Source organism: Prionailurus viverrinus, chromosome X (assembly GCF_022837055.1).
Source record: "Prionailurus viverrinus isolate Anna chromosome X, UM_Priviv_1.0, whole genome shotgun sequence".
Classification (NCBI taxonomy): domain Eukaryota; kingdom Metazoa; phylum Chordata; class Mammalia; order Carnivora; family Felidae; genus Prionailurus; species Prionailurus viverrinus.
This window is the reverse complement of record NC_062579.1, coordinates 24980231-25007930: the sequence shown is the minus strand read 5'-3', so window position 1 is coordinate 25007930 and position 27700 is coordinate 24980231. Positions and strand designations below refer to the sequence as shown.

Sequence of the window (27700 nt, the reverse complement as noted above, 5' to 3'; positions counted from 1 at the left end):
TAATTGGTCCAGAGTAGGCTTGCCAAATCTGGGAAATAAAAATCCAAGAAACCTAGTTAAATTTGCATTTCAGATAAGCAATAAATACTGTTTTAGTGGAAGTATGTCCCAAATTATTCACTGTTTATCTGAAATTGAGATCTTAGTTGGCATCCTGGATTTTATCTGACAACTCTATTTAGGATTCTGTGGTTCTTGGATTCATGGCTTTGAAAGGAAATATCTGCTCCTTCAACTCATTCCTGCTAAATCTGCATCTCGCTCAAGTTTATTGTCTCTTTTTATAACATTTTTCAGAGGTAGCTTGGAAGTTATTCTTTACAGATGCAAGATACTGTTCCTTCTAAGTCGCAGAGTTCTTTTCTTATGTAATGAGCTTCTGATTCAATAACAAACAAGGCTGGCCTTCGCTTTTGCCGCCCTCACAGCCATTTTGGCCATAGCAGTTTACAGTGGAGCAGTATGGGGACAGCCATAGCTATGGTAATCCAGGTACTCTGCACCCAGGGGGAAAAAAAATAAAACATCAACTGTATTCTAATTTTCATGTGAAAGTTGTCATGAAAAGAGGCTAATTTGTCACATAGGTTTTTTTTAACGTTTATTTATTTTTGAGACAGAGAGAGACAGAGCATGAATGGGGGAGGGGCAGAGAGAGAGGGAGACACAGAATCTGAAGCAGGCTCCAGGCTCTGAGCCATCAGCCCAGAGCCCGACGCGGGGCTCGAACTCATGGGCTGCGAGATCGTGACCTGAGTTGAAGTCGGACGCTTAACCGACTGAGCCATCCAGGCACCCCTGTCACATAGGTTTTAAGTGAACATCTGATAAAGAACTTAGATCCAGTGCTAGATGTCAAACTGGACCGCATTTCATGTGTGGATCATGCACTCCTATTGCAGACACTATGCAACCCTCTTCCCCTTGGCCTGCTCTGGAAGTGTCATGCAGACAGTTTCTGTATACACTAATGGCTTCTCTGTGTCTGAAGACATTTGCTGCCACAAGAGAGTCTCAGCTAGTTTGGGGGTGGGAAGGAAGCAGAGTTAGTGCTGAGAGCTTCCATTAATTAACCCATGAGGAATGGGAGATGATGGATAAATGCCCAAGAATCCTTGGCCCAGGGTAGGCCAATCCCAAGGTGTTTCTTAATTCCCACAATCTCTCAAAGGTGTCCCAGCAAGACTGGGCCGAGTTGTCCATGAGGTAAACTGCCTCACATTCTCACTCATAATGCCTCCTGAGATCACTTCCCAATTAAACTCTTTGCACCTAAATCCTTGGTTCAAGATTGGTTTGCGAAAGAACTCAACGTGACAGCCTTCTTACCTGGAGGCCAGAGTACTATCCAGCTTTGACACTAAATAAATGTGTAGTTTTCATAAGGGTCACCTTGGGGGCTCAGTCAGTTAAGTGTCTGACCCTTGATTTTGTCTTGGGTCATGATCTCACGGTGAGGTCAAGCCCCGAGTCCGGCTCTGCGCTGACAGCGCAGATTCTCTCTCTCCCTTGTCTCTGCCCCTCCCCTGCTAGTGTGCTCTCTCTCCCTCTCTCTCTCACAAAATAAATAATCTTTAAAAAAAGTAATTACTTTTTCTCATGTTCTCCATATCTTCACATTGGAAATAATACTGGTTTTAATTTTTCTGTTGGTTTTAGAATGTGAGGCTTTTTAGGAAAGGGCAAGAGTAAGGCTGGTAACATCAGAGGGAATGATGTTGACACTGGATCTCTGTAGTATGAGGAAGCCAGGAGGGATTCCAAAAGAGAAATGGCAGAATAATAAGAGAAAGCCTGACAATTGATAAGAATCTTTTTTACTTGGAGCAATTATGGGGAGAAGAAAATGATTTAAGAAAATGAAACAATTTATAAAGGAGTTAAATTTATCTATCTATCTATCTATCTATCTATCTATCTATCTATTTATTTAAAGTTTTTATTTAAATTCCAGTTCACAGGCAGTATAATATTCGTTTCATGTGTACAGTATAGTGATTCAGCACTTCCACAGAGCACCTGGTGCTCCTCAGGACAGGTGCACTCCTTAATCCCCATCACCTGTTTCACCCATCCCCCACCTCCCTTCTGATAACCATCCATTTGTTCTCTGTAAGTGAATTTATTTAAATTTTCTAATGTTTATTTATTTTTGAGAGAGAGAGACAGAGAGAGAGAGAGAGACAGAGAGACCCAGAGCATGAGCGAAAGAGGAGCAGAGAGTGGAAGACACCAAATCTGAAGCAGGCTCCAGGCTCTGTGCTGACAGCTCGGGGCTCAAATCCAGGAACCAGAAGATCATGACCTGAGCCCGAGGCAGACACTTAACCAACTGAGCCACCCAGGCGTCCCAGTAGTTGAATTTATTTAAATGGGTAACATATATTCTCTTAAAAGTACATACTTAAAAGGAGTATGTTTTTTTGTTGTTATTATTCTTGCCATGTTTCATAAAACAGAAAAAGATAAATGTTCTTTCTTGAAGTAACTGAGTCCAAACTAAAGCCTGATTTAAGTAGTCATCAATTCGCTTTGCAGCTTTTCTTCCCAAGAATTGTAGGTGAATGAAAATAAGGCAATTTCCCGTGACAACCAAATACATCAGCAACCCTAGTAGTCGAGGAAAGCAACTCCACCCAGCTGCATCGCCACACTTGTCACCTAAGATAACATGTAGGGTTGTTAGCTATGTATAGATAGACATCACATTCTTTAGTCATCTTCCTTCTTTTTCTAAGAGATGATTACAGATGACAAATCAAAGAAAAGACACAGATTTTGTGGCCCGGAATCCATTTAAATTCTACTCAGGTCAGAGGCCTCTGCCTGGTTCTTTCTCTCTCTGTATCCCATTCTCCCTACTTCGCTCCCTGCCTCCCTCTCTCCCTCTGTTGGAGGCCAGAAAAAGAAAAGTTGGCGAGCCTTGCAACTACACCATAGATATCACAGATAGGCTTCTCTGTGTTCTGTGACAGGACCTTTTGCCATCTCCATTTGTACAGCATTTTATTACAAGGCAGGCTAGAAATGTAACTACTGTACAATGTCATGGAGATAAGTCACTTGTGTGGAATCTGCCAATTAGGCAAGGCAAAACAATCAAACCTCTGTTGGTGGTTACCGTTAAATGTAGCCAAAGTGTTAACTCTGGGTAAGTGGGAAAAGTGGAGTGTGTCACAGAATTTGGAAAAACCAGTTGGTCTTCAAGGCTTTTGCTTTGGCGAGAGCATTTATAGGTTGACTTCAGATCTGAGTCACCCAAAAGTTATTCTCTTGGGAATGAGTAAATTGAACTTCTCCTTCCCTTTGCAAAGGAACATGGCGGAAATAATTCTGGTGGGTTATTTTTGTCTTAAGGGACAGACTATGATGTTGATAAGGAATGAGGGTTTCCCTTGACGGAGTGACAGTATTATTGAGGAGTCATAGTGTGCTGTGGGCTTGGACCTTGATTAATGGGAAGGAAGTTTGCTCTTTTGGGGGGGGTCTTTTCATCAAAAGGAAAGTATTTGACTGAGGAACCTTTTGTCTCAAAGCACAGTCAGACTGAGATGTAGTTGAAGGCTTAGTTTACTGGCCAAGTTTCTAATTCTTCTGAGAGATTTAGACTTTTTGTTTTTACCTACAATGGCTTAGTAACAGCGTCAACAAAATCCTTACCATACTAGTTATTAGAATCTGCAGATGTAAATATGACATGTGCTCTACACTCCTACTTCGTTGAATGTTCCGTGTTAACTACTGATGAATACAAATTAAATAGTCTTTTAGAAGCTCAGTCACTTATCCTTTGCTTGCAGCTTAGTTAATCTCAAGCATTTGGGTTGCCAAGATTGTAAAATACCCTCTTCTGGTGACCTTTAAAATGATCTAGATGTGCATATAATGGGGAAGTTTTAAGTGTAATCCGGCTAAAGGACTTGGCATTTCATTTTATCCCATCGCATTCTGTTCCATATCATTGAACAAACCTCATTAAAGCATTATATGCTGTGAAGAATATAGAGATTGACTATATATATGGAATCTTTCTCAGGAAAGTCACATGTTAGTACAGCAGATAAAGACACAGAAAACAAGTGACCGTTGTACAAGGCAGAATATGGCAAATGACTTGAGAATATTAAAAACAGTGACTTCTTTGAGCAAAGGAAATGACGTGGCAGAAATGTAGGGTGTATGTCACTTGCCTGGATCATGTGTTGCACTATCTTCAGTGCTAAAAGACTACATACAACCTGATCATGAAGGGTCTTGAACTCAAGACTCAGGCATTTGGAGTTACACTATCAGTAATAGGTAGTTAGTATTGATGAGAAACTAAAGAGTGGTTGTTTAGGAAAATTTATCTTAATTTTTTAGGAAGATACGTCTTATAAGATAAACCAGAGCACAGATGAATAGGAGGCCAGAAGATATGTTAGGAAGGTAGTGCAGACAGTATATAGAACCTGAATGGAGTCATGTCAGTGAAAATTGTTAATAGGTATAAGGAACATTTTGGAAATCAACAGCACAAGCAGCAGGACTAAATGTAGGAAATGAGCAAAGGGCTTGAAATAATAGATTGTGAGACTGGGCAATTAGGAAGCCAAAATTGGGTAAGAAAAGAATAGACAGTATTAAGTAGAAATGCAGTATTTGGAAGGAGGAGGCAGATTCTGAAAAGCCTCAGAATGCCATGGAATCAAGTAGTGCTTTTAGTGTCTAGTTAGCTCTCCTCAATCTTTAGTAAGATTATAAGTACATTATTAATTACTGCTATGAAATTCCAATTTATTTCCTTTTACCCTTATAAGTGATTAATGAATGTTTGATGGCTATCACAGTAAAAATAAACAATATAATCAGGAAAAAATACTATGCTACAGCCAGAGAACCAGATAGACCTCTTCTGATTTCTCTACTGCCTAGCCAAATACTTAGTACATAATTGATGCTCAATAAATGTTTTTTTTTTGTAGCAGATGCTTTAAATTATTTTGACTAGTTCTCTTCCACACGGAAGCCTGATCATTGCTTCCTTCCTTGCAGACACATAAATCTGACAAGTTAAATAAAGAAAAAAAAATTGTGAGTAGGGGCAAGGAAACAACTTACAGGTGAGGAAGGAAAACATCCATAAAGCAGTTTATGTGGAGATATAATCCCTGATGCCCTCTCACTACCTCTCACATTTGTTCTTCTATCCCTGTTTCATTTCCTGTTAAAATATGTTAATGGTTGTAACCCTGGCATCTTCATAAATAGCGCAGAAGATGCCACCAGGAGTCATACTTAGGTATGTGTGTTGAAATGAAACTTGTAACCCTTGCTTATGCAGAAAAGGAAGTCCATTTGATGGAATCACATTTTTAGCTGGATACCTGCCACAGGATGGTCAGTTCATGAGGAATATATGCAGACTCCACCAGCTGGACAAACTATACTGTCTGTAATCATAAGACTCTGTTCTTAAATTTATGTGCAAAATTCTGGTGGTGTGAGTCACATTTAACCTGATAGAAATTTTTTTTTATGAAATTTATTGACAAATTGGTTTCCATACAACACCCAGTGCTCATCCCACAAGGTGCCCTCCTCAATACCCATCACCCACCCTCGTCTCCCTCCCACCCCCCCATCAACCCTCAGTTTGTTCTCAGTTTTTAACAGTCTCTTATGCTTTGGCTCTCTCCAATTCTAACCTCTTTTTTTTTTTTTTCCTTCCCCTCCCCCATGGGTTCCTGTTAAGTTTCTCAGGATCCACATAAGAGTGAAACCATATGGTATCTGTCTTTCTCTGTATGGCTTATTTCACTTAGCATCACACTCTCCAGTTCCATCCACGTTGCTAAAAAGGCCATATTTCATTTTTTCTCATTGCCATGTAATATTCCATTGTGTACATAAACCACAATTTGTTTATCCATTCATCAGTTGATGGACATTTAGGCTCTTTCCATAATTTGGCTATTGTTGAGAGTGCTGCTATGAACATTGGGGTACAAGTGGCCCTATGCATCAGTACTCCTGTATCCCTTGGATAAATTCCTAGCAGTGCTATTGCTGGGTCATAGGGTAGGTCTATTTTTAATTTTCTGAGGAACCTCCACACTGCTTTCCAGAGCGGCTGCACCAATTTGCATTCCCACCAACAGTGCAAGAGGGTTCCCGTTTCTCCACATCCTCTCCAGCATCTATAGTCTCCTGATTTGTTCATTTTGGCCACTCTGACTGGCGTGAGGTGATACCTGAGTGTGGTTTTGATTTGTATTTCCCTGATAAGGAGCGACGCTGAACATCTTTTCATGTGCCTCTTGGCCATCCGGATGTCTTCTTTAGAGAAGTGTCTATTCATGTTTTCTGCCCATTTCTTCACTGGGTTATTTGTTTTTCGGGGGTGTGGAGTTTGGTGAGCTCTTTATAGATTTTGGGTACTAGCCCTTTGTCCGATATGTCATTTGCGAATATCTTTTCCCATTCCGTTGGTTGCCTTTTAGTTTTGTTGGTTGTTTCCTTTGCTGTGCAGAAGCTTTTTATCTTCATAAGGTCCCAGTAATTCACTTTTGCTTTTAATTCCCTTACCTTTGGGGATGTGTCAAGTAAGAGATTGCTACGGCTGAGGTCAGAGAGGTCTTTTCCTGCTTTCTCCTCTAAGGTTTTGATGGTTTCCTGTCTCACATTTAGGTCCTTTATCCATTTTGAGTTTATTTTTGTGAATGGTGTGAGAAAGTGGTCTAGTTTCAACCTTCTGCATGTTGCTGTCCAGTTCTCCCAGCACCATTTGTTAAAGAGGCTGTCTTTTTTCCATTGGATGTTCTTTCCTGCTTTGTCAAAGATGAGTTGGCCATACGTTTGTGGGTCTAGTTCTGGGGTTTCTATTCCATTCCATTGGTCTATGTGTCTGTTTTTGTGCCATAACCTGATAGAAATTTTAAGGACTTTTTGCCCTCTGGTCTCAATCATAGGCTAAATTAGTTCTGGTTGGCCCTTTTTTAAAGCTGGCCTTAGTAGGTGATGGGTATTGAAGAGGGCATCTTTTGGGATGAGCACTGGGTGTTGTATGGAAACCAATTTGACAATAAATTTCATATATTAAAAAAATAAAGCTGGCCTTACAACTTAATCTTTTTCCCCAGATTCTTACTAAGAAAGGAGAGAGAGGGCCTAGAGACATTACACTTTTTCTTTTTTTACGTTCCATATAGACCTTACTTGACCCTCAAGGGACACAGAATAGGAACCATGGGAGAAAAACATGTATTCTCTCACGTGGGAGAAGATCCCATGACCATCTCAATACAAATATGTTCTAAGAGGGAAAGAAATATGTTCCAAGATAGGAAAGATTTCTGAGAGGAAAGTTAATGAAAGAAGCTAAGACATGAAACACTGTTCTGATGAACATTTATTGCTAAGATAACCCAATCTTAACCCTACTTTCAAACAGGAAGAACATATACTAGGACCTAACTATTGTCTATATATGTGTATTTTTTTTTAATTTTTCAACGTTTATTTATTTTTGGGACAGAGAGAGACAGAGCATGAACGGGGGAGGGTCAGAGAGAGGGTGAGACACCGAATCGGAAACAGGCTCCAGGCTCTGAGCCATCAGCCCAGAGCCCGACGGGGGGCTCGAACTCACGGACCCCGCGAGATCGTGACCTGGCTGAAGTCGGATGCTTAACCGACTGCGCCACCCAGGCGCCCCTGTGTGTATATTTTTAAAGCTAGCTTTGTAGTAGTGGCCTTTAAAATATAATAGGTTTAGCAGTGAACCCCAGGAATCTACCCCATAAACCAAGAGCACACTTTACATACTGTATGTTAGCCAATTTGACAACAAACTATATTAAGAAAATAAATAAAATATAATAGGTTTAATTCAAGTGTCACCGGAGGGCTAAAACCTGGAAGTCAACTGAGTGCACACACATGCACATACACTTACACACAAGAGTTTAAGTTTCTGTTTATTTGCCTTATGTCGTATAGTTATAGAAAACAGATGTATCTATCTCTTAAGCTTATTTAAGCTATATTAATATCTCTTATACCAAAGCAATACATTATAGACCCTGCAGTCATATTGATTAGGATTAAAACATAGCTCCTGTCACTTGTGAGCTGAATAGCTTTGCATAAGTTACCTAACGATTTTGTGCCTCAGTTGCCCCAACTATGAAATGAGGATGATGTTAATGATAATGATGATATCTACTTTATAGGAATGATAAAAGCATTGGAAACATAATTACATAAAAAACACATATAATATTACCTGATACCCGTAAATATATGAATGGCCTTAAGTGTTATTATAAGATACGACTCCAAACCAAATAAAATTAATTTGTGTGATAATAATATTCTTTTGATATATGGAAGTGGCAAGCTAAAGTGGAAAAGGGCAGTATCACACTTTATAGTCTACAGAATCGTATATGTATGATACTCAGTTTTAATTTTTTAAAATCTGGTTGAGAGGGGTGCCTGGTTGGCTCAATCAGTTGAGTGTCTGACTTCGGCTCAGGTCTGATCTCACCGTTCATGAGTTCAAAGCCTGAAGTGGGCACTGTGCTGACAGCTTAGAGCCTAGAGCCTGGTTCGGATTCCGTGTCTCCCTCTCTCTGACCCCCTCCCACTCACATTCTGTCTCTCTCTCTCTCAAAAAAAAAATAAACATTAAAAAAATTTAAAAAGAAATCTAGTTGAGAAAGCATCTAATTTCCCATCAACAAGCTGTAAACAAGCACCAGATTCCAAGGATAATTTTATATACTAGATAATCCATTAATTAAATTAAAATAACAATAACAACAACAACAACAATAATGAAATCCATGCTCATGTTCTTTTTTTTTTTTTTTAACAAATCAAGTGATTCCAGCTAATAGATTACTAATTGGTTCATAAAAATCACTGAATGCTGATTCAATACCATTACATTGCTCAAAATATCATGGCCTTGTTTTAAAGTACATCAGTGCATTGGGGTGACTGAGGGGCTCAGTCACTTGAGCGTCCGACTCTTGATCTTGGCTCAGGTCACGATCCCAGTGGTGTGGGATTGAGTCCAGCTTCAGGCTCCACTCTCAGCATGGAGCCTGCTTGAGATTCTCTTTCTCTCCCTCTGCCCCTCTCCCCTGCTCTCGCTTTATCTCTCTAAAATAAAAACAAATAAATAAATACATCAGTACATCTACTGAAATATAACTATCCAAGATACCCTAATCTTTGAGACACTAGGTTTATTTTTTTTTTATTTTTAATTTCTCCTATAATTCCTCTTTATTAAAAGTTTCTGGCTCTGGGGAGCATAAAGGAAAATAGGGGACTCTGTCACTTAAGGAGTTAGTCTCATGTAAAGTATCTGTTTTTCTGAACCAATGCCAATTAATTTCAGTTCCCTTGAATAGGTAATGCAACATTAATAATGTAAATGAATTATTTACATATATAAAACATTTTAGAATGCATTTTAGGGGAAACTTTTTCATAAGAAAGCCACAAAAGATAAGATAATATGAGTTTTAAGAGAATAATTATTCTTGAAAAATATATTTATATATCTTATAACAAAATGCAAGACCATAAATCCATTCTCCTATTAAAAATAAGGTTGAATGTGGCGCTGTGTCTAAGGAATATAAAATTGGTAACTACAGTATACAATAATTTTATGTTTAATAGTTTTGTTATGAACAAAGGATTTCTAGTGGTACAACTGGTAGTCCTCTGTTATTCAATGGAACTACATATTGCAGAGATAATTTATACTGGATACTATTTATTTATTCATTCATTCATTCATTTTGTTTTTTTTAAATTTTTTAATGTTTATTTATTTTTGAGAGAAAGAGACAGAGCATGAGTGGGGGAGGGTCAGAGACAGGGAGACACAGAACTGAAAGCAGGCTCCAGGCTCTGAGCTGTCAGCACAGAGCCTGACGCGGGGCTCGAACTCACGAGCTGTGAGATCATGACCTGAGCCGAAGTCGGACGCTCAACTGACTGAGCCACCCAGGCGCCCCATCATTCATTTATTTTAAAGTTTACTTATTTTGAGAGAGAGAGAGAGAGACTGAGCAGGGAACAGTCAGAGAGAGATGGAGAGAGAGAATCCCAAGCAGGCTCTGCTCAGCAGGGAGCCCGACACAGGGCTCCGTCCCACGCTGGCGAGATCCTGACCTGAGCTGATAGCAAGTCGGGCACTCAACTGACTGAGCCACCCAGGTGCCCCATGGATAATATTTGAGAATCAATTATCAATTAAAGGTCTAGATCACATCTAGTGAGAATGAAAAAACTACTATATCAGACATTTTTATATGACATTCTGTAGTTTCAGTACACTGAGAATATTTAGTAATTAGAAGATATGTGATGTGATGGGGAGCCTGGGTGGCGCAGTCGGTTAAGTGTCCGACTTCAGCCAGGTCACGATCTCGCGGTCCGTGAGTTTGAGCCCCGCGTCGGGCTCTGGGCTGATGGCTCAGAGCCTGGAGCCTGTTTCTGATTCTGTGTCTCCCTCTCTCTCTGCCCCTCGCCCGTTCATGCTCTGTCTCTCTCTGTCCCAAAAATAAATAAACGTTGGAAAAAAAAAAAGAAGATATGTGATGTGATTGTCAAAAGTTTTGGCAATACATACTGATGCCCAGAGGGGCTATTTCCATAGATCTTAGTCGAAGAATTGAATGATATGGTGATGATGTCAGAAATAGAAGAAAATAACTATTTCCTCCCCATGTACCAACTGTAAGCATTGTGGTAGCTGATTCTAATGTATTTTCTCATTTAATTCCAGTTCTAAACCTCTTGGAAAGATTCAAATCCTTAATTCTCTGTTAAATAAATATGCTCAGTGAGGCTAAAGAGTTGCCTAAGGCAAGTTAACTAGTAATTGGCACATTGTGGCTTTTCAACTTGACCTGCCTCACTCACCTCTTTTATTAGATTCCAAGCAAGTTTGACACCAGTGGCTATCCTAGAGGTTAGAGCAAATGCAGAGAGTAGCAAAGATAGGGGGAATTGTGGTGCTTGGTTTCCCTGGCTTGGGAATATCTAGGTGGAAGAGATGGAGAGACTGCATATAAGTCCTCAAACTCAGAGTAAGCATTGGGAAAGACAACACATTAGTGGTGGCCCGGTCTGAAATGCTCAGAATTAAAATGGTTAAGGAAATGATTTTTCAGCATTAATCCTGCAGCTCTTTCATGAAAATTAGGGCAAGACGAACTACAAAGGGGGCATAGAACAAAATAGGTTTATGATGAGAATGGCAGTAATGTTTGAGCAAGAGTATCCTCTTGCTATCTATCAGTAGACTTCAATATCACATCTGTTTGCTATTAGCCAATCAATGCATATCACTTCCTCTGTGCTGCCCCTGCAAACTTCTACCCCACCCCTCTCTCCCAATATTCCTCTTCTTTTGCATTAATTATTGTCAGGCTAAAGGCATTTTGTAATTATTCATTAGATTTTCTTGGTGTTCACCTTGATCTAACTTCTGATTTCAGTGGTGTAACTATAGGCAGGATGTATGGATACATGCATGCTTACATGAGTTATAGAGGAAGAAGGAAAAGTATGACAATTGAGTACTATTTATTGATTAGGGTATGTCCTCCATGTGCCATGATAAAGCTTTTCTGATCAAGCTCATTTTTTAGCAATGAACTTACTACATCAGTTACTTTAAAACTACTGATATTAATATCTTGTAAATAATTTGGGAGTTAAAGACTTACTTATGGATTTAAAATTATTTTGTATATTTCCAGATCCTAAAAGTTAGCTGTAACTTCAGTTCTTGGATTTCCAAAACCACATCCCTTTCTGTACTCATAATACCTATTAGAGGATGATAGCATGAATTAGATGAGGGTGAATTAGGTGTCTCTTGAGTTCTTGCGGTATGGTTTAAGGTGTTTGTTTTGAGAGCACCTGGGTGGCTTAGTAGGTTAAGTGTCCGACTCTTGGTTTCAGCTCAGGTCATGATCTCATGGTTCGTGAGTTTGAGCCCCACACTGGGCTCTGTGCTAACCATGTAGCTTGCTTGGGATTCTCTTTCTCCCTCTCTGTCTAGCCCTCCCCTGCTCGCTCTCTCTGTCTGTCTCAAAAAAAATTAAAATTAAAGTCTTTGTTCTGAATGTGCCAAAATGTGAGTACTTTTTAGTATTAACTGGCTATTACTGTTTATTGAGTTTATACTGTGTGCCAGGCAATGTGCTAAACAATTATATTCAGGTTTCCTATCCAACTAGAGAGATAGGTACTCCTATCTTCCCAATTTGAAAATTAGTAAGCTGAGGCATGGTATAGTTAGAATATTTCTCAAGGTCACATAGCTTGTTAGCAATGCATCCAAGAATCAAACCTAGGAAATCTAACTTCAGATCCTACACCTTTAAACATACATGTATTTTTATGAGTCTGTCATTCATACCATACCCTAATCCCACTTATAGTCTGAATGAGGCCGGGTACATTAATTGTCAGCTCTATTTAAAACAATTTTTCATATTTATTGAGCCTCCTTTTTTGCAACTGGAAAGTTTAGGTTTTTAAAATCTTTCTAATGTCTTCATTGAAATGGTCTTTAGGGCTACCCTCTTTGGTAGCTTTGCAGTTGGCTGAAACATTTTTTTCTAACAAAAAAGTAAAAACAGTGGGTTCTGATATAAAAACTAATATAATTGTGCATTCATACTTAGTAAGTGGATATAAAAGTAGAAGGTCTTCTAGAAAGACCTGTTGAGGTAGCTTTTCAAAAGTATTCAGCAAATGTACTATAAAATTACATACTATAAATAGATCCTCCTGAAGAACTAGACCATACTGGGACCAGTTAGGCTTATCTAAGTGAATATTGAACTGAAAATAAAATGGCAAACCATTTCCAGATCATTTCATTCGGGGAAGCAGGAGATATAGAACCTAGGCCAGTGCAGAGCTGATAGAAAGAAAGAAATAAGAATGGCCGTAAGAGAAAAGGTAAAGAGAAGATTAAATTGCCTACATTCTTATCATTTCTTAGGAAATCATAAAATTTCCGATTCAGCCAGGATGTTTTTATTTGAAAACAAAATCAATTCATATCCACATGTATTGCATTAGCTAATTGTTCATAAGTGTCTAGGGATTTTTTTTTTTTTTGCTTTTGTGGTAGACTTTTTATTTTTTTTTAATTTTTTTAATGTTTGTTTATTTTTGAGAGAGACAGAGTATGAACAAGGGAAGGCCAGAAAGAGAGGGAAACACAGATTCTGAAGCGGTCCGTCTCTAGGCTCTGAGCTGTCTGTGCAGAGCCTGAGGAGGAGCTCAAACTCACAAACTGCGAGATCATGACCTGAGTTGAAGTCGGATGTTTAACCGACTGAGCCACCCAGGCGCCCCCGAGGTGGACTTTTTAAAATATTACTTTCCTAGATATTGGACTTAGACCATGTTTGTAGAAACTCTTCTAGTTTCTTAAGATTTTTTGCAAATTTTATGTTTGATGAAAGTTTTGTTTTCATCAGTCCTTCTTGCCACGAACATATTTTTGGCTAAACTAAAAAAGTAAAAATTACTTAAACCTAATATTTTATTAAACATCTTTTAATTATATTAATTTAAAGTAATCTGTAAGGGGCAGTAGATGGGCTGGGAATCCATGCATAGTCCATAATCTGTGTTGTTTCTAGATGTGTGTGTTTATGTGTGTGCGTGTAGGACCTGGTATTGGCAATTATCTGTTGGCTCATTACTGAAGTAGAAGGAGTAATAAAGTAAACTATATACATTTGCAGCCACGGCCCTTTTGTATTCCATGTTGTGGAGCATTTACGGTGTCCAAGAGAAATAATATATAGATAGCTTCCTAGGGAGAATATAAGAGACTGACCTTGTTTTTTGCATTCTGTTTCTCTACATTTCTATTAATTGTTCATCTTCACCTGTAGATATCATATCTAATAATTCCCTAGCCTTACATATTTCCATTCTTTTATTTTCCATGCATTATTTCATATGTGTACTAATAAAGAGTTAAATTGCTGACGTCTGAAGCAAACACTTGAAATGACTCTTCTCCAGTGATTGTTCTAAGCCAGTTTTTGAAAACCAACTTGACATGGGTCAGGGAAAGAAGAATTTACTACCACTGATGACATTTGAAGAGAATGGAAGAAAAGTCATATTTAAATCACAAAACTGTGAATATGTACTAAGGGAATAACAAATTTGGTCAGGACCTTTAACTACAGAATAATTTATAAGAAATAGAATTATTTACAGAGGTATAACAAAATCTGTTTGTCGAATCTAAGCATTTTTAATGTTACATTTCACTGTTGGCCTTTTCTCTTGTCATAAGGAAAAATAAAGATTGTTAGTTGACATTAGAGAACAAACATTGCTGACATTTGTATCTATCTAATAATGGTATAGAAATTTAATTAGGAGCATGACAATATTTTTTTAATGTGGTAAGTGTAACAAAAGGAGTACTTTAATGAAAATAGTGCCAAGAAATGCATAATAAAATACCTAGCATGTACTTATATGTATATAAATAATTTATACACTTTTAATAAAGAAAAACATACTTTAACAATCGTATATTACAGCATTTTAATTTGAAGCTATTATCTTCTGACAGGCAAAAATGTTAGCATATATCTCTGGGGATACATCAATATTTGGAATAATTTGGCTCCTATTTCAGGATTAATTAGCGAATCTGTTATAAATATCTATTGTATAAATCCAGTTATGAGAAATTCAAATACATAAGAAGTAAATAATTAAAATTAATTTTAAAATAGCTTAACATTTTTAATGTATTTTTAAAAATAGTAGTTTGAGAATCTGTGTTTTTTTCAAAGAGGGAAGCAGAAGGGCATAGTTTCTGCCAGCGTTCAACACCTTTATTCATGGATACGTAGGTGGGCAAAAAAATTTTAACTTTTTAATCTCACCTTTTTGTATGTGACATTTTGCTACTTCTAAGAATCAACTTTAAAAAAAATGAACTCTAGACATTGGATATTTTATAGTCTTTTGTCTTTTGCTGATACTGGGGGCATTAGCAAATACTGTGGTATGCATTCTATTTATTTTCAGAGGCAACATCTGAGGAAATAGGAAGGATGATTACAATGTTGCAATAGCTTCTGTCTTGAGGCTTTTGAGTATGCTCAAAAAAGTCAGTGGAACCCTTTTTGTTTTAATTCCTGATTATGGGTAAAAGAAGAGATGTGATTTGAAAAAGTCATAGAAGGGAAAAAGACACACTGGAATTAACTTAAATCAAATAGTCAACGCTGATCCACTCCAGTGCTATGCACTCTTCCAGAATTTCAGCCACTATGGAGTACCTTTCCCATGTTCCTTTATTTCTCTTTACTCACTACAAATCCAGGTAGTTCTTCTGTTTGATTTTCAAGCTATCAACTCTCAACTCTCTTTCGTGATTTTTTTGTGTTAGCACTTTTGCAAAAGCATAAGAAGTAAACCCTTGATGCATATGTCAAGAATATAATTTCTCATTAAAAAGCAACTAGATAAGCAAAACAAAATCAGAAATCAAAGCAATGGAGAAAATAAATAATGCATTTGATCACATGTGCTTTAGAAAGACTAGACCTGAGTTTAAAATTAGCACTTCACAGATCAAACAATGATATTCTCAAGTTCCTTTTCTAAAATATATTAAAACAGTGGAAAAAAAATTTAGATGTAAAAATGTGAGCAGTATAGCATTATTTCTCAGTTTTTAATACATGTAATTATATATACTCTCATACTTGAATGATAGGGGAAAAGAATTGGCCAAGTTAAAGACATCAACTTATCATATATCAGCTACCAAAATATTATTTTAATTATTCTTAAAATTCCTGGAGGACACATTTGAAATGTTCCCAGTCCTGCCTTATATAACTCAGAAAACACAGACTCAACATGACTTTCAAGGACAACTCTGAATGTTAATGTTTCCATTTTCGGCCTCATGGCAGAAAGAGTTTTATTAACCAGTGTAAGCTCTGGAATGTCAGAGGCATGATAGGCAGTATAGACTCCACACACAAAATAAATGCAGAGTCATTTTATTCTAAATTGCTTCACTTGAAAATATAGCATAAAACTCTAGAGAGAGAAACTAAAAGTAAGTGATTTTATAGTGCTCTGAAAATGAAAGAGACTCAAAAAATGAAAGTCCTAGGGTAAAAATGTGCATGCATTTGAGTTTGTGGTGTGACCAATCCCAATAAATTCCCTTACATCCACCACAGGGCATGCATAACTAAGAGCTACTATGGTAGGTACCAAGCATCATTGTTTCCCAGGCAGGGAGTGCCGATTGTCCAGAAAATAACAGATCTTATCCCAAACCTGCTCCTCCATTCTTATAGTATACAATAAAGTATTTCAGGGAGCAAACTAGATGGCCAGACATTTTGCATATGCATTTAGGGATTTTTTTAATAACCGTTAGTGTAGCGTGACAAGGTCCTGGAGGCATTGGAGCATCCTTCCCTGTTGACTTCTTCTATATTTCCTCTCTATTTATTTTATTACTCTCTATACCCTATTTATCTTTACCAAAAAAAAACCTTGTACACTATGATGCTTGAAAAATTAAAATACTGTTCTGTGGTTATATGTGATGTCAGTGTAATTATGATTACAGTTTAGAAAAACGAATCCCTCCTTTTAGATTGTAATCTTTATCCACATTCATCTGTGTGTATTGCCCTTATCCCTCCACCTGGCACCATTCATTCAAAAAGTTTATTGATCTTCAGTTGGTTGGAGTCTGTAGTGAGAAGGACAAGGGACATGTCTGTTCTAGTGGCTCTTCTATTCCAGTAAGTAGAGACAGACAATAAATGACTAAGCTAATATACAAGAAAATACTGAGTTGTGAAATTGTTGTATTAAAAAAATTACAGAGATTTAGAGTAAATGAGAAGGAAATGTACATAGCATCTTCATGAAAAGCCTCTCTGGGCAAGTGACACTTAAAATGAGTCTTGAACATTAAGAAGGAGATGTTATTTAGAGAGATGGAGGGATAACGCTTTAGGTGAAGGCAAGGACTTGACACATGATGGAAGAGAAGACTATTGTGGCTGAAACATAGTATCAGAGGGCAAGAATGGTATGCAACTAGATTAGAGAGCTAGGCAGGTACTATACTGTTTAAGGAGATAAATAATTTGTATTTTCCCTCTTAATGAAGTGTGACTCCATTGGTTTTTATACAGAGAATTGACATCTGATTTGTAGTTGAGCAGATGAGAAGGAACCAGTAAAGGAGTTAAAAAGCAGGACTCAGTGAGGTGCAAGGATAATCACGGAAGAGTGATACATGGCACTCACGAGAAGAGAATGAAAGAAGAATGGATTTGAGGACCTGGAGGTTGATGGCAACCTTTACAGGAGATGTTTCAGTGGGATAGTTGGCAAAGAGAATAGTAGGGTAAGGAAATGGAAAGAGTAAGTGTAGACAACGAAATATTTTTCAGTGAAGAGGAACAAAATGATAAAGCAGTAGTAGAAAGGGTTTGTTGGGTCGAGAGAGTTTGTTTTGTGTGTGTTGATAAGGGAGAACTTCAGTAGAGAGGGAGACAATGATGATGCCAGAGGCAGCCGGTAATTTTAGGAGAAAAGTCCTTCAAAAAATGAGTGAAGGTGGGATAAGGTGTAGAACATCCTACCATACCTTTCTCAACAGATGTTCCCTCTGTGTTTCCAACAGTTGACAGTAAATGTATGCCAATTTTGCTGAGCACCATAGCAGAAAATATGTTTGGAATGGTTTTTGTTTAAGAAAACCTTACCTTACCTAAAAGATGAAAAACAAATCCCACACAGTTGGGGAGAAATGTTTTTGGCATTCAGTTCAGGGAACTATTATTTTAATTACCATTATTATTTTTATTTTTGTTTTTATTTTTATCTTTCAGGTGCTTCAAGAAGACCTAGAACAGGAACAAGTCAGGGTCAATTCTCTCACTCACATGGTGGTGGTGGTCGATGAATCTGGTGGAGACCAAGCAACTGCTGCTTTGGAAGAACAGCTTAAGGTCAGGTTATTTTTCTTTAATACACTAATGTTATCATTCAAAATAATTAACTGCAACTCAGAAAATATTTAGAAAATTTATAATGTATTTTGTATATTACACATATTTACAATGGAGTATATTAATTTAAACTAATTCAAATTATGTCCCTTTTGTGCACATTTCCCTTTCATTAACTATGCACTGTTCACAATATTATATAATAAAAAAATCTGCATTCATGTATTTCCCCAAAGGCTGCTTTTTTAAAAAAAAATTGTAATTGAATAATATGTATTAGAGAAGTGGTCGGGAGATATTATTTATGCCCTCTTCAGAAATCAAGCGGGGTTGCCTGGGTGGCTCAGTGGGTTAAGCATCCAACTTCAGCTCAGGTCACGATCTCACTGTTTGTGGGTTTGAGCCCTGGGCTTTTGTGTCCACAGTGCAAAGCCTGCTTTGGATTCTGTCTCCCTCCCTCTCTGCCCCTCCCCAACTCATGTACACACACACACACACACACACACACACACACACACACACAGTGTCTCTCTCTTTCTCAAAAATAAACGTTAATAAAAAATAACCTAGAGCTGGGAAGAGGACAAAACTAAAAAACACACACACAAGGATTCAATCAAATAATGAGAAATTGAACACCTTCAGTATATTTTTTTTCCTAGAAAACTTCAGTTATAGTCTTGATGAGGGCATAGAAGGGTATTTAAGTTTTGGAAGTTTTATTGGAGAAGCAAGCCCTCATTCAACTTGAGTCATAGTAATTGTGTGCTTGAGAATATAACCAGTACATAGTAACAAAGGGTAAGGTGGGTGTTTTTGTATTTTTATCTTTTGTTCCTAATTGGGAGCAATGATGTTTTATTGTAAAAAAAAAAAAAGAAAGAAAAGAGAACATTTTCAATGAAGCAATATGTACATATACCAAAACATCAACATTAAGGAAAAATAGAACAATTTATTGTTCTGATTGTGATACATACATGTGTATATACACACACACACACACACACACACACACACACATACACATACACGCACACACACAACTGCAAATAATACTTGAGGCATTCATTGTACCCGTGAAATCATGAAATCCCTGCCTTTTCTATGTGATTGTTAGGGGCCAATAGTCTGACATGTCTAAGAATCCAATCAGTGTGGGCTTAAATAGCTTTATCAGCCCAAGGTTGTTCTAAACATCATTTCTCTTACCTAACCTGTAACACAGTTTCTTACAGCCTTATCTCGGTTTTCTTCTCTTTTTGTGTGAATTGTATTTTTTTATCCCAGGAAAATGTCATTTCCTCAGGTTACTGCTTTAGACTGCCAGTCTTTAACAATGTTATCTTCTTCTCTATCATTAAATGACAAAAAGAAAATTCTTGAACTGCTCCAACTGAGCATTTGACATATATTAGTCACCCATGTTAATTGCTTATGATTCAGTGAAATTGCGGTGACTACAGATGTAGAAAGGCTTGTGACACCTGATATTATAATATATCACCATATATATGATCACATATGTTGTATACACACACCACTTGTGACCAGCTAAAGGATTGTATTGATAGGCCACTGCTGTGACCATTGGAAAGAATTCCATAGTTCTGATAAAATAGCGTTGTAACTAATTATATATAGATGGGTAAAAATGTAATACTCGGCGTTCCTCAGAAATTTTCAGAGACGATACAAGAAGGCTAGGGGGCAGAGTTGGGAGGCTGACAGGTTAAAAAAAAATTAAGGCACCCATTTTTCTAAGTCATAGACTATTTCTATTAAAACAACTGAAAGACATCCATTTTGGTATTACTAGACCTAATACAACTAGCTTTAGAATATAATCTTTCCACCTTGATGTGCGTGAGGCTAGACCACCTTGAAGAACAATCCATAGCACTCACAGATGTTGACTGAATTGGATCTTAACTAGGATCATTTGAGTTGTGCCCCTCAGGTTTTCTATATTTATTATCCTATGTGCTTTCTTTTTTGCCTTATTTTCTGTCTTTATTTCTTCGGCCCAGAGATACCTCCTGAGATAGCTGTGCATATATTTGCTACTCCTAAATTATATAGACCCCCTCTGCATTTGTCCGTGATCACCTCCCAGTAATTAGTGTTGACTACTGCCTCCAAACCTCCTCTTTTCCCCTCAACCCCCTTTTCCCTTTTGATATCCTAATTTCTCTCTACATTTCCCATTACTGTGCCCTGACATGTAGCTAATCTAGACTGGTATCTAAAAGGGCAGAGTTGGAAGGAATTCTGTGGCGAGAATGCCACAGCTTTAATGTTTCTTTCTTCTCATTCTGTCACTTTCCTCAGTGCTAGAGGAAACCATGCTTGAATTCTATGCCTTATTTCACCTTTGGTTTGAATGACTCTGGAATGCTGGGCTCCCATTTGACTTGAAATTTTCATGATTCTCTCTTAGGTTCTTTGCACGTGATACGATCTGCTCTTAAACTAGTTGAATTTTTAAAAGGAAGGGGGAGAGGAAGAGAAGTGGGCAGAGAAGGAGGAAGAGAGAAGAAATAATAAAGGATAAAAAGATAAATACAAGAGGCACTTTAACAGCAGCACAAGTATTCTCTGCACATAATAAGAATTCCATGTGTGCTTCAGAAAACGTGGACTATTATTATGTTTTGTGCTGCGCCCAGAGGAATTCTGTTAGAATGGGAAAAGTTTTAAGAGAGAAAAACAGGTATATGGACTCCATATAAGGGGGAACAAACCTGGCAGGGATCTGAGAAGAATCCTTGAGGGCTTTCACTGGAGCTAGGTCTGGTCCATAGTTTATTTGCCTAGACTTGTTAGTGTTGCATGTTTATTCCACTCCTTTTTTCTCCACCATTACAATGCCTTAATCTCTTTCATTCCAGTGTGCTCAAGCACCATCCAGAGCCTCCAAATAGATACCCAGTCGTCTTCAGTTAAGAGATGTAGATGGGGCAAACTAGAAAGAGAAGTCCTTGATTTAGTGTAATAAGAGAGGGACGTGTTCTAATCACTTTGAGTGAGTGCTCTGAAAATACTCCTCGTAGAATATTTTTTACGTGTGTTGGCTTAATTCTATGAACTGTATTGTAAGTTAGAGTTTGTCTAACTTTAAAAGACTTTTAGAAGTCTTTCTGTTAAAAGGTTTGAAGAAAAACAAAGTTAGGTCAGAACACATGCTTAGGGATTCTAAAAGATAGCATGGCTTATGAAGGACAATATTCTGAAAAGTACAGTCTGTTGTAAATTGACTCTCTCTCAGAGGTTCAACTTGTCCCTCAGCAATGTCACCACAGGTCATAAACTCGTCCTTCACTTTTGAGGGTTCTGGGATATCAATGCACAGAGAGTCTGATTTGTAAGCAGTGATGCCATTTAACTGATTTTAAATACCTTGGCTAAATAACTGAGATTAGTAATTTATGTACAATATTCAGTCCTGGAGGACTTTATTACATCTCCTTCTAAAGTATCTGCCTTCCGCTGGAGGACAAAGGGAGGGAGAGCTGCTGAGCCCCCTGACAACAGAGCTCAGTTTGGTGGGGAACAAAGGCGCTCGCCAGCGCCATCTCCCCCACCCATTCCCCAGCCAAAATCCCAAAGAGAACCAGTTCCTGCCAGGGAACTTACTCGCTCCGCGCAAACACCCAACTCTGCGCTTCTGCGGAGCCAAACCTCCGGCAGCGGATCTGACTCCCTCCCGCTGCCACAGGGCCCCTCCTGAAGTGGATCACCTAAGGAGAAGCGAGCTAAGCCTGCCCCTCCTGCCCCCGTGCACCTTGCCTACCCACCCCAGCTAATACGCCAGATCCCCAGCATCACAAGCCTGGCAGGGTGCAAGTAGCCCAGACGAGCCACACCAACCCACAGTGAATCCCGCCCCTAGGAGAGGGGAAGAGAAGGCACACACCAGTCTGACCGTGGCCCCAGCGGTGGGCTGGGGGCAGACATCAGGTCTGACTGCGGCCCCGCCCACCAACTCCAGTTATACACCACAGCACAGGGGAAGTGCCCTGCAGGTCCTCACCACGCCAGGGACTATCCAACATGACCAAGCCGAAGAACTCCCCTCAGAAGAATCTCCAGGAAATAACAACAGCTAATGAGCTGATCAAAAAGGATTTAAATAATAGAACAGAAAGTGAATTTAGAATAATAGTCATAAAATTAATCGCTGCGCTTGAAAACAGTATACAGGACAGCAGAGAATCTCTTGCTACAGAGATCAAGGGACTAAGGAACAGTCATGAGGAGCTGGAAAACGCTTTAAACGAAATGCATAACAAAATGGAAACCACCACAGCTCGGCTTGAAGAGGCAGAGGAGAGAATAGGTGAACTAGAAGATAAAGTTATGGAAAAAGAGGAAGCTGAGAAAAAGAGAGATAAAAAAATCCAGGAGTATGAGGGGAAAATTAGAGAACTAAGTGATACACTAAAAAGAAATAATATACGCATAATTGGTATCCCAGAGGAGGAAGAGAGAGGGAAAGGTGCTGAAGGGGTACTTGAAGAAATCATAACTGAGAACTTCCCTGAACTGGGGAAGGAAAAAGGCATTGAAATCCAAGAGGCACAGAGAACTCCCTTCAGACGTAACTTGAATCGATCTTCTGCACGACATATCATAGTGAAACTGGCAAAATACAAGGATAAAGAGAAAATTCTGAAAGCAGCAAGGGGTAAACGTGCCCTCACATATAAAGGGAGACCTATAAGACTCGTGACTGATCTCTCTTTTGAAACTTGGCAGGCCAGAAAGAATTGGGACGAGATTTTCAGGGTGCTAGACAGAACAAATATGCAGCCGAGAATCCTTTATCCAGCAAGTCTGTCATTTAGAATAGAAGGAGAGATAAAGGTCTTCCCAAACAAACAAAAACTGAAGGAATTTGTCACCACTAAACCAGCCCTACAAGAGATCCTAAGGGGGACCCTGTGAGACAAAGTCCCAGAGACATCACTACAAGCATAAAACATACAGACATCACAATGACTCTAAACCCGTATCTTTCTATAATAACACTGAATGTAAATGGATTAAATGCGCCAACCAAAAGACATAGGGTATCAGAATGGATAAAAAAACAAGACCCATCTATTTGCTGTCTACAAGAGACTCATTTTAGACCTGAGGACACCTTTAGATTGAGAGTGAGGGGATGGAGAACTATTTATCATGCGACTGGAAGCCAAAAGAAAGCTGGAGTAGCCATACTTATATCAGACAAACTAGACTTTAAATTAAAGGCTGTCACAAGAGATGAAGAAGGACATTATATAATAGTTACAGGGTCTATCCATCAGGAAGAGCTAACAATTATAAATGTCTATGCGCCAAATACCGGAGCGCCCAAATATATAAAACAATTACTCATAAACATAAGCAACCTTATTGATAAGAATGTAGTAATTGCAGGGGACTTTAACACCACACTTACAGAAATGGATAGATCATCTAGACACACGGTCAATAAAGAAACAAGGGCCCTGAATGAGACATTGGATCAGATGGACTTGACAGATCTATTTAGAACTCTGCATCCCAAAGCAACAGAATATACTTTCTTCTCGAGTGCACATGGAACATTCTCCAAGATAGATCATATACTGGGTCACAAAACAGCCCTTCATAAGTTTACAAGAATTGAAATTATACCATGCTTACTTTCAGACCACAATGCTATGAAGCTTGAAATCAACCACAGAAAAAAGTCTGGAAAACCTCCAAAAGCATGGAGGTTAAAGAACACCCTACTAACGAATGAGTGGGTCAACCAGGCAATTAGAGAAGAAATTAAAAAATATATGGAAACAAATGAAAATGAAAATACAACAATCCAAACGCTTTGGGACGCAGCAAAGGCAGTCCTGAGAGGAAAATACATTGCAATCCAGGCCTATCTCAAGAAACAAGAAAAATCCCAAATACAAAATCTAACAGCACACCTAAAGGAAATAGAAGCAGAACAGCAAAGGCAGCCTAAGCCCAGCAGAAGAAGAGAAATAATAAAGATCAGAGCAGAAATAAACAATATAGAATCTAAAAAAACTGTAGAGCAGATCAACGAAACCAAGGTTTTTTTGAAAAAATAAACAAAATTGACAAACCTCTAGCCAGGCTTCTCAAAAAGAAAAGGGAGATGACCCAAATAGATAAAATCATGAATGAAAATGGAATTATTACAACCAATCCCTCAGAGATACAAACAATTATCAGGGAATACTATGAAAAATTATATGCCAACAAATTGGACAACCTGGAAGAAATGGACAAATTCCTGAACACCCACACTCTTCCAAAACTCAATCAGGAGGAAATAGAAAGCTTGAACAGACCCATAACCAGCGAAGAAATGGAATCGGTTATCAAAAATCTCCCAACAAATAAGAGTCCAGGACCAGATGGCTTCCCAGGGGAGTTCTACCAGACGTTTAAAGCAGAGATAATACCTATCCTTCTCAAGCTATTCCAAGAAATAGAAAGGGAAGGAAAACTTCCAGACCCATTCTATGAAGCCAGTATTACTTTGATTCCTAAACCAGACACAGACCCAGTAAAAAAAGAGAACTACAGGCCAATATCCCTGATGAATATGGATGCAAAAATTCTCAATAAGATACTAGCAAATCGAATTCAACGGCATATAAAAAGAATTATTCACCATGATCAAGTGGGATTCATTCCTGGGATGCAGGGCTGGTTCAACATTCGCAAATCAATCAACGTGATGCACACATTAACAAAAAAAAAAGAGAAGAACCATATGATCCTGTCAATCGATGCAGAAAAGGCCTTCGACAAAATCCAGCACCCTTTCTTAATAAAAACCCTTGAGAAAGTCGGGATAGAAGGAACATACTTAAAGATCATAAAAGCCATTTATGAAAAGCCCACAGCTAACATCATCCTCAACAGGGAAAAACTGAGAGCTTTTTCCCTGAGATCAGGAACATGACAGGGATGCCCACTCTCACCGCTGTTGTTTAACATAGTGCTGGAAGTTCTAGCATCAGCAATCAGACAACAAAAGGAAATCAAAGGCATCAAAATTGGCAAAGATGAAGTCAAGCTTTCGCTTTTTGCAGATGACATGATATTATACATGAAAATCCGATAGACTCCACCAAAAGTCTGCTAGAACTGATACATGAATTCAGCAAAGTTGCAGGATACAAAATCAATGTACAGAAATCAGTTGCATTCTTATACACTAACAATGAAGCAAAAGAAAGACAAATAAAGAAACTGATCCCATTCACAATTGCACCAAGAAGCATAAAACACCTAGGAATAAATCTAACCAAAGATGTAAAGGATCTGTATGCTGAAAACTATAGAAAGCTTATGAAGGAAATTGAAGAAGATTTAAAGAAATGGAAAGACATTCCCTGCTCATGGATTGGAAAAATAAATATTGTCAAAATGTCAATACTACCCAAAGCTATCTACACATTCAATGCAATCCCAATCAAAATTGCACCAGCATTCTTCTCAAAACTAGAACAAGCAATCCTAAAATTCATATGGAACCACAAAAGGCCCCGAATAGCCAAAGGAATTTTGAAGAAGAAGACCAAAGCAGGAGGCATCACAATCCCAGACTTTAGCCTCTACTACAAAGCTGTCATCATCAAGACAGCATGGTATTGGCACCAAAACAGACACATAGACCAATGGAATAGAATAGAAACCCCAGAACTAGACCCACAAACATATGGCCAACTCATCTTTGACAAAGCAGGAAAGAACATCCAATGGAAGAAAGACAGCCTCTTTAACAAATGGTGCTGGGAGAACTGGACAGCAACATGCAGAAGGTTGAAACTAGACCACTTTCTCACACCATTCACAAAAATAAACTCAAAATGGATAAAGGACCTAAATGTGAGACAGGAAACCATCAAAACCTTAGAGGAGAAAGCAGGAAAAGACCTCTCTGACCTCAGCCGTAGTAATCTCTTACTCGACACATCCCCAAAGGCAAGGGAATTAAAAGCAAAAGTGAATTACTGGGACCTTATGAAGATAAAAAGCTTCTGCACAGCAAAGGAAACAACCAACAAAACTAAAAGGCAACCAACGGAATGGGAAAAGATATTCGCAAATGACATATCGGACAAAGGGCTAGTACCCAAAATCTATAAAGAGCTCACCAAACTCCACACCCGAAAACCAAATAACCCAGTGAAGAAATGGGCAGAAAACATGAATAGACACTTCTCTAAAGAAGACATCCGGATGGCCAAGAGGCACATGAAAAGATGTTCAGCGTCGCTCCTCATCAGGGAAATACAAATCAAAACCATACTCAGGTATCACCTCACACCAGTCAGAGTGGCCAAAATGAACAAATCAGGAGACTATAGATGCTGGAGAGGATGTGGAGAAACGGGAACCCTCTTGCACTGTTGGTGGGAATGCAAATTGGTGCAGCCGCTCTGGAAAGCAGTGTGGAGGTTCCTCAGAAAATTAAAAATAGACCTACCCTATGACCCAGCAATAGCACTGCTAGGAATTTATCCAAGGGATACAGGAGTACTGATGCATAGGGCCACTTGTACCCCAATGTTCATAGCAGCACTCTCAACAATAGCCAAATTATGGAAAGAGCCTAAATGTCCATCAACTGATGAATGGATAAAGAAATTGTGGTTTATATACACAATGGAATATTACGTGGCAATGAGAAAAAATGAAATATGGCCTTTTTAGCAACGTGGATGGAACTGGAGAGTGTGATGCTAAGTGAAATAAGCCATACAAAGAAAGACAGATACCATATGGTTTCACTCTTATGTGGATCCTGAGAAACTTAACAGGAACCCATGGGGGAGGGGAAGGAAAAAAAAAAAAAGAGGTTAGAATGGGAGAGAGCCAAAGCATAAGAGACTGTTTAAAACTGAGAACAAACTGAGGTTTGATGGGGGGTGGGAGGGAGACGAGGGTGGGTGATGGGTATTGAGGAGGGCACCTTTTGGGATGAGCACTGGGTGTTGTATGGAAACCAATTTGTCAATAAATTTCATAAAAAAAAATAAAGTATCTGCCTTCCGTTTTTCTTTTCTTTTCTTTCTTTTTTTTTTTTTTTAAGCGAGTACTTGCTATGTTCTTGCTATGTCCCAGGGATTGTGCTGGGTAACAGAGGTAAAAGAGTGAACAAAAAGAGAATTTTTCATTACCTTCCTAGGTCAGGAGTGAGTAATCTGTGAGCCTGCTGCCTTATGTGGAACCTAGAAACAACGGTAGCCATTTCTGAGGCTCTTTCTTTGAAGTCAAGCACTGATTCCTTTCATCGGTGGTCACCATGGTAGGCATGGTGACTGCTCTCTTGTGTCTTGCACTCTAGCAGAGGAAATAGACATGAATCAAATATTTATAAAAATGAGTGAATATTTAAAAACAGACACACCTTATTTATATGAAGGGAAGGAATAAGGTTTTGTAATAACACACTAACCTGACTTCAACTGATATTTGAAGGCAAGGAATGATTCCCTAGCAAAGTATTTAAGCTAGGGTCTAAAGGATATGTTTCAAGTGTGTGTAAAGGGGATTGGTGGAGGCAGGTAGTTTCCAGGAAGGGGAAGCGGTAAATCAAGTGAGCCTGGCACCTTCAAGGAACTGAA

At 38.5% G+C, this 27700-nt stretch overlaps 1 protein-coding gene across 13 annotated transcripts in view; it reads left to right on the top strand.

Annotated features, from left to right (window-relative positions):
• DMD (dystrophin) overlaps positions 1-27700 on the top strand; it is a 2022811-nt gene that overhangs the window by 576345 nt on the left and 1418766 nt on the right. For all 13 annotated transcript variants that reach the window (XM_047843142.1, XM_047843144.1, XM_047843153.1 and 10 more), the window contains one exon: positions 17946-18065. In XM_047843142.1, coding sequence (XP_047699098.1) covers positions 17946-18065 — 120 coding nt within the window. The remainder of the gene's footprint in view (positions 1-17945; positions 18066-27700) is intronic.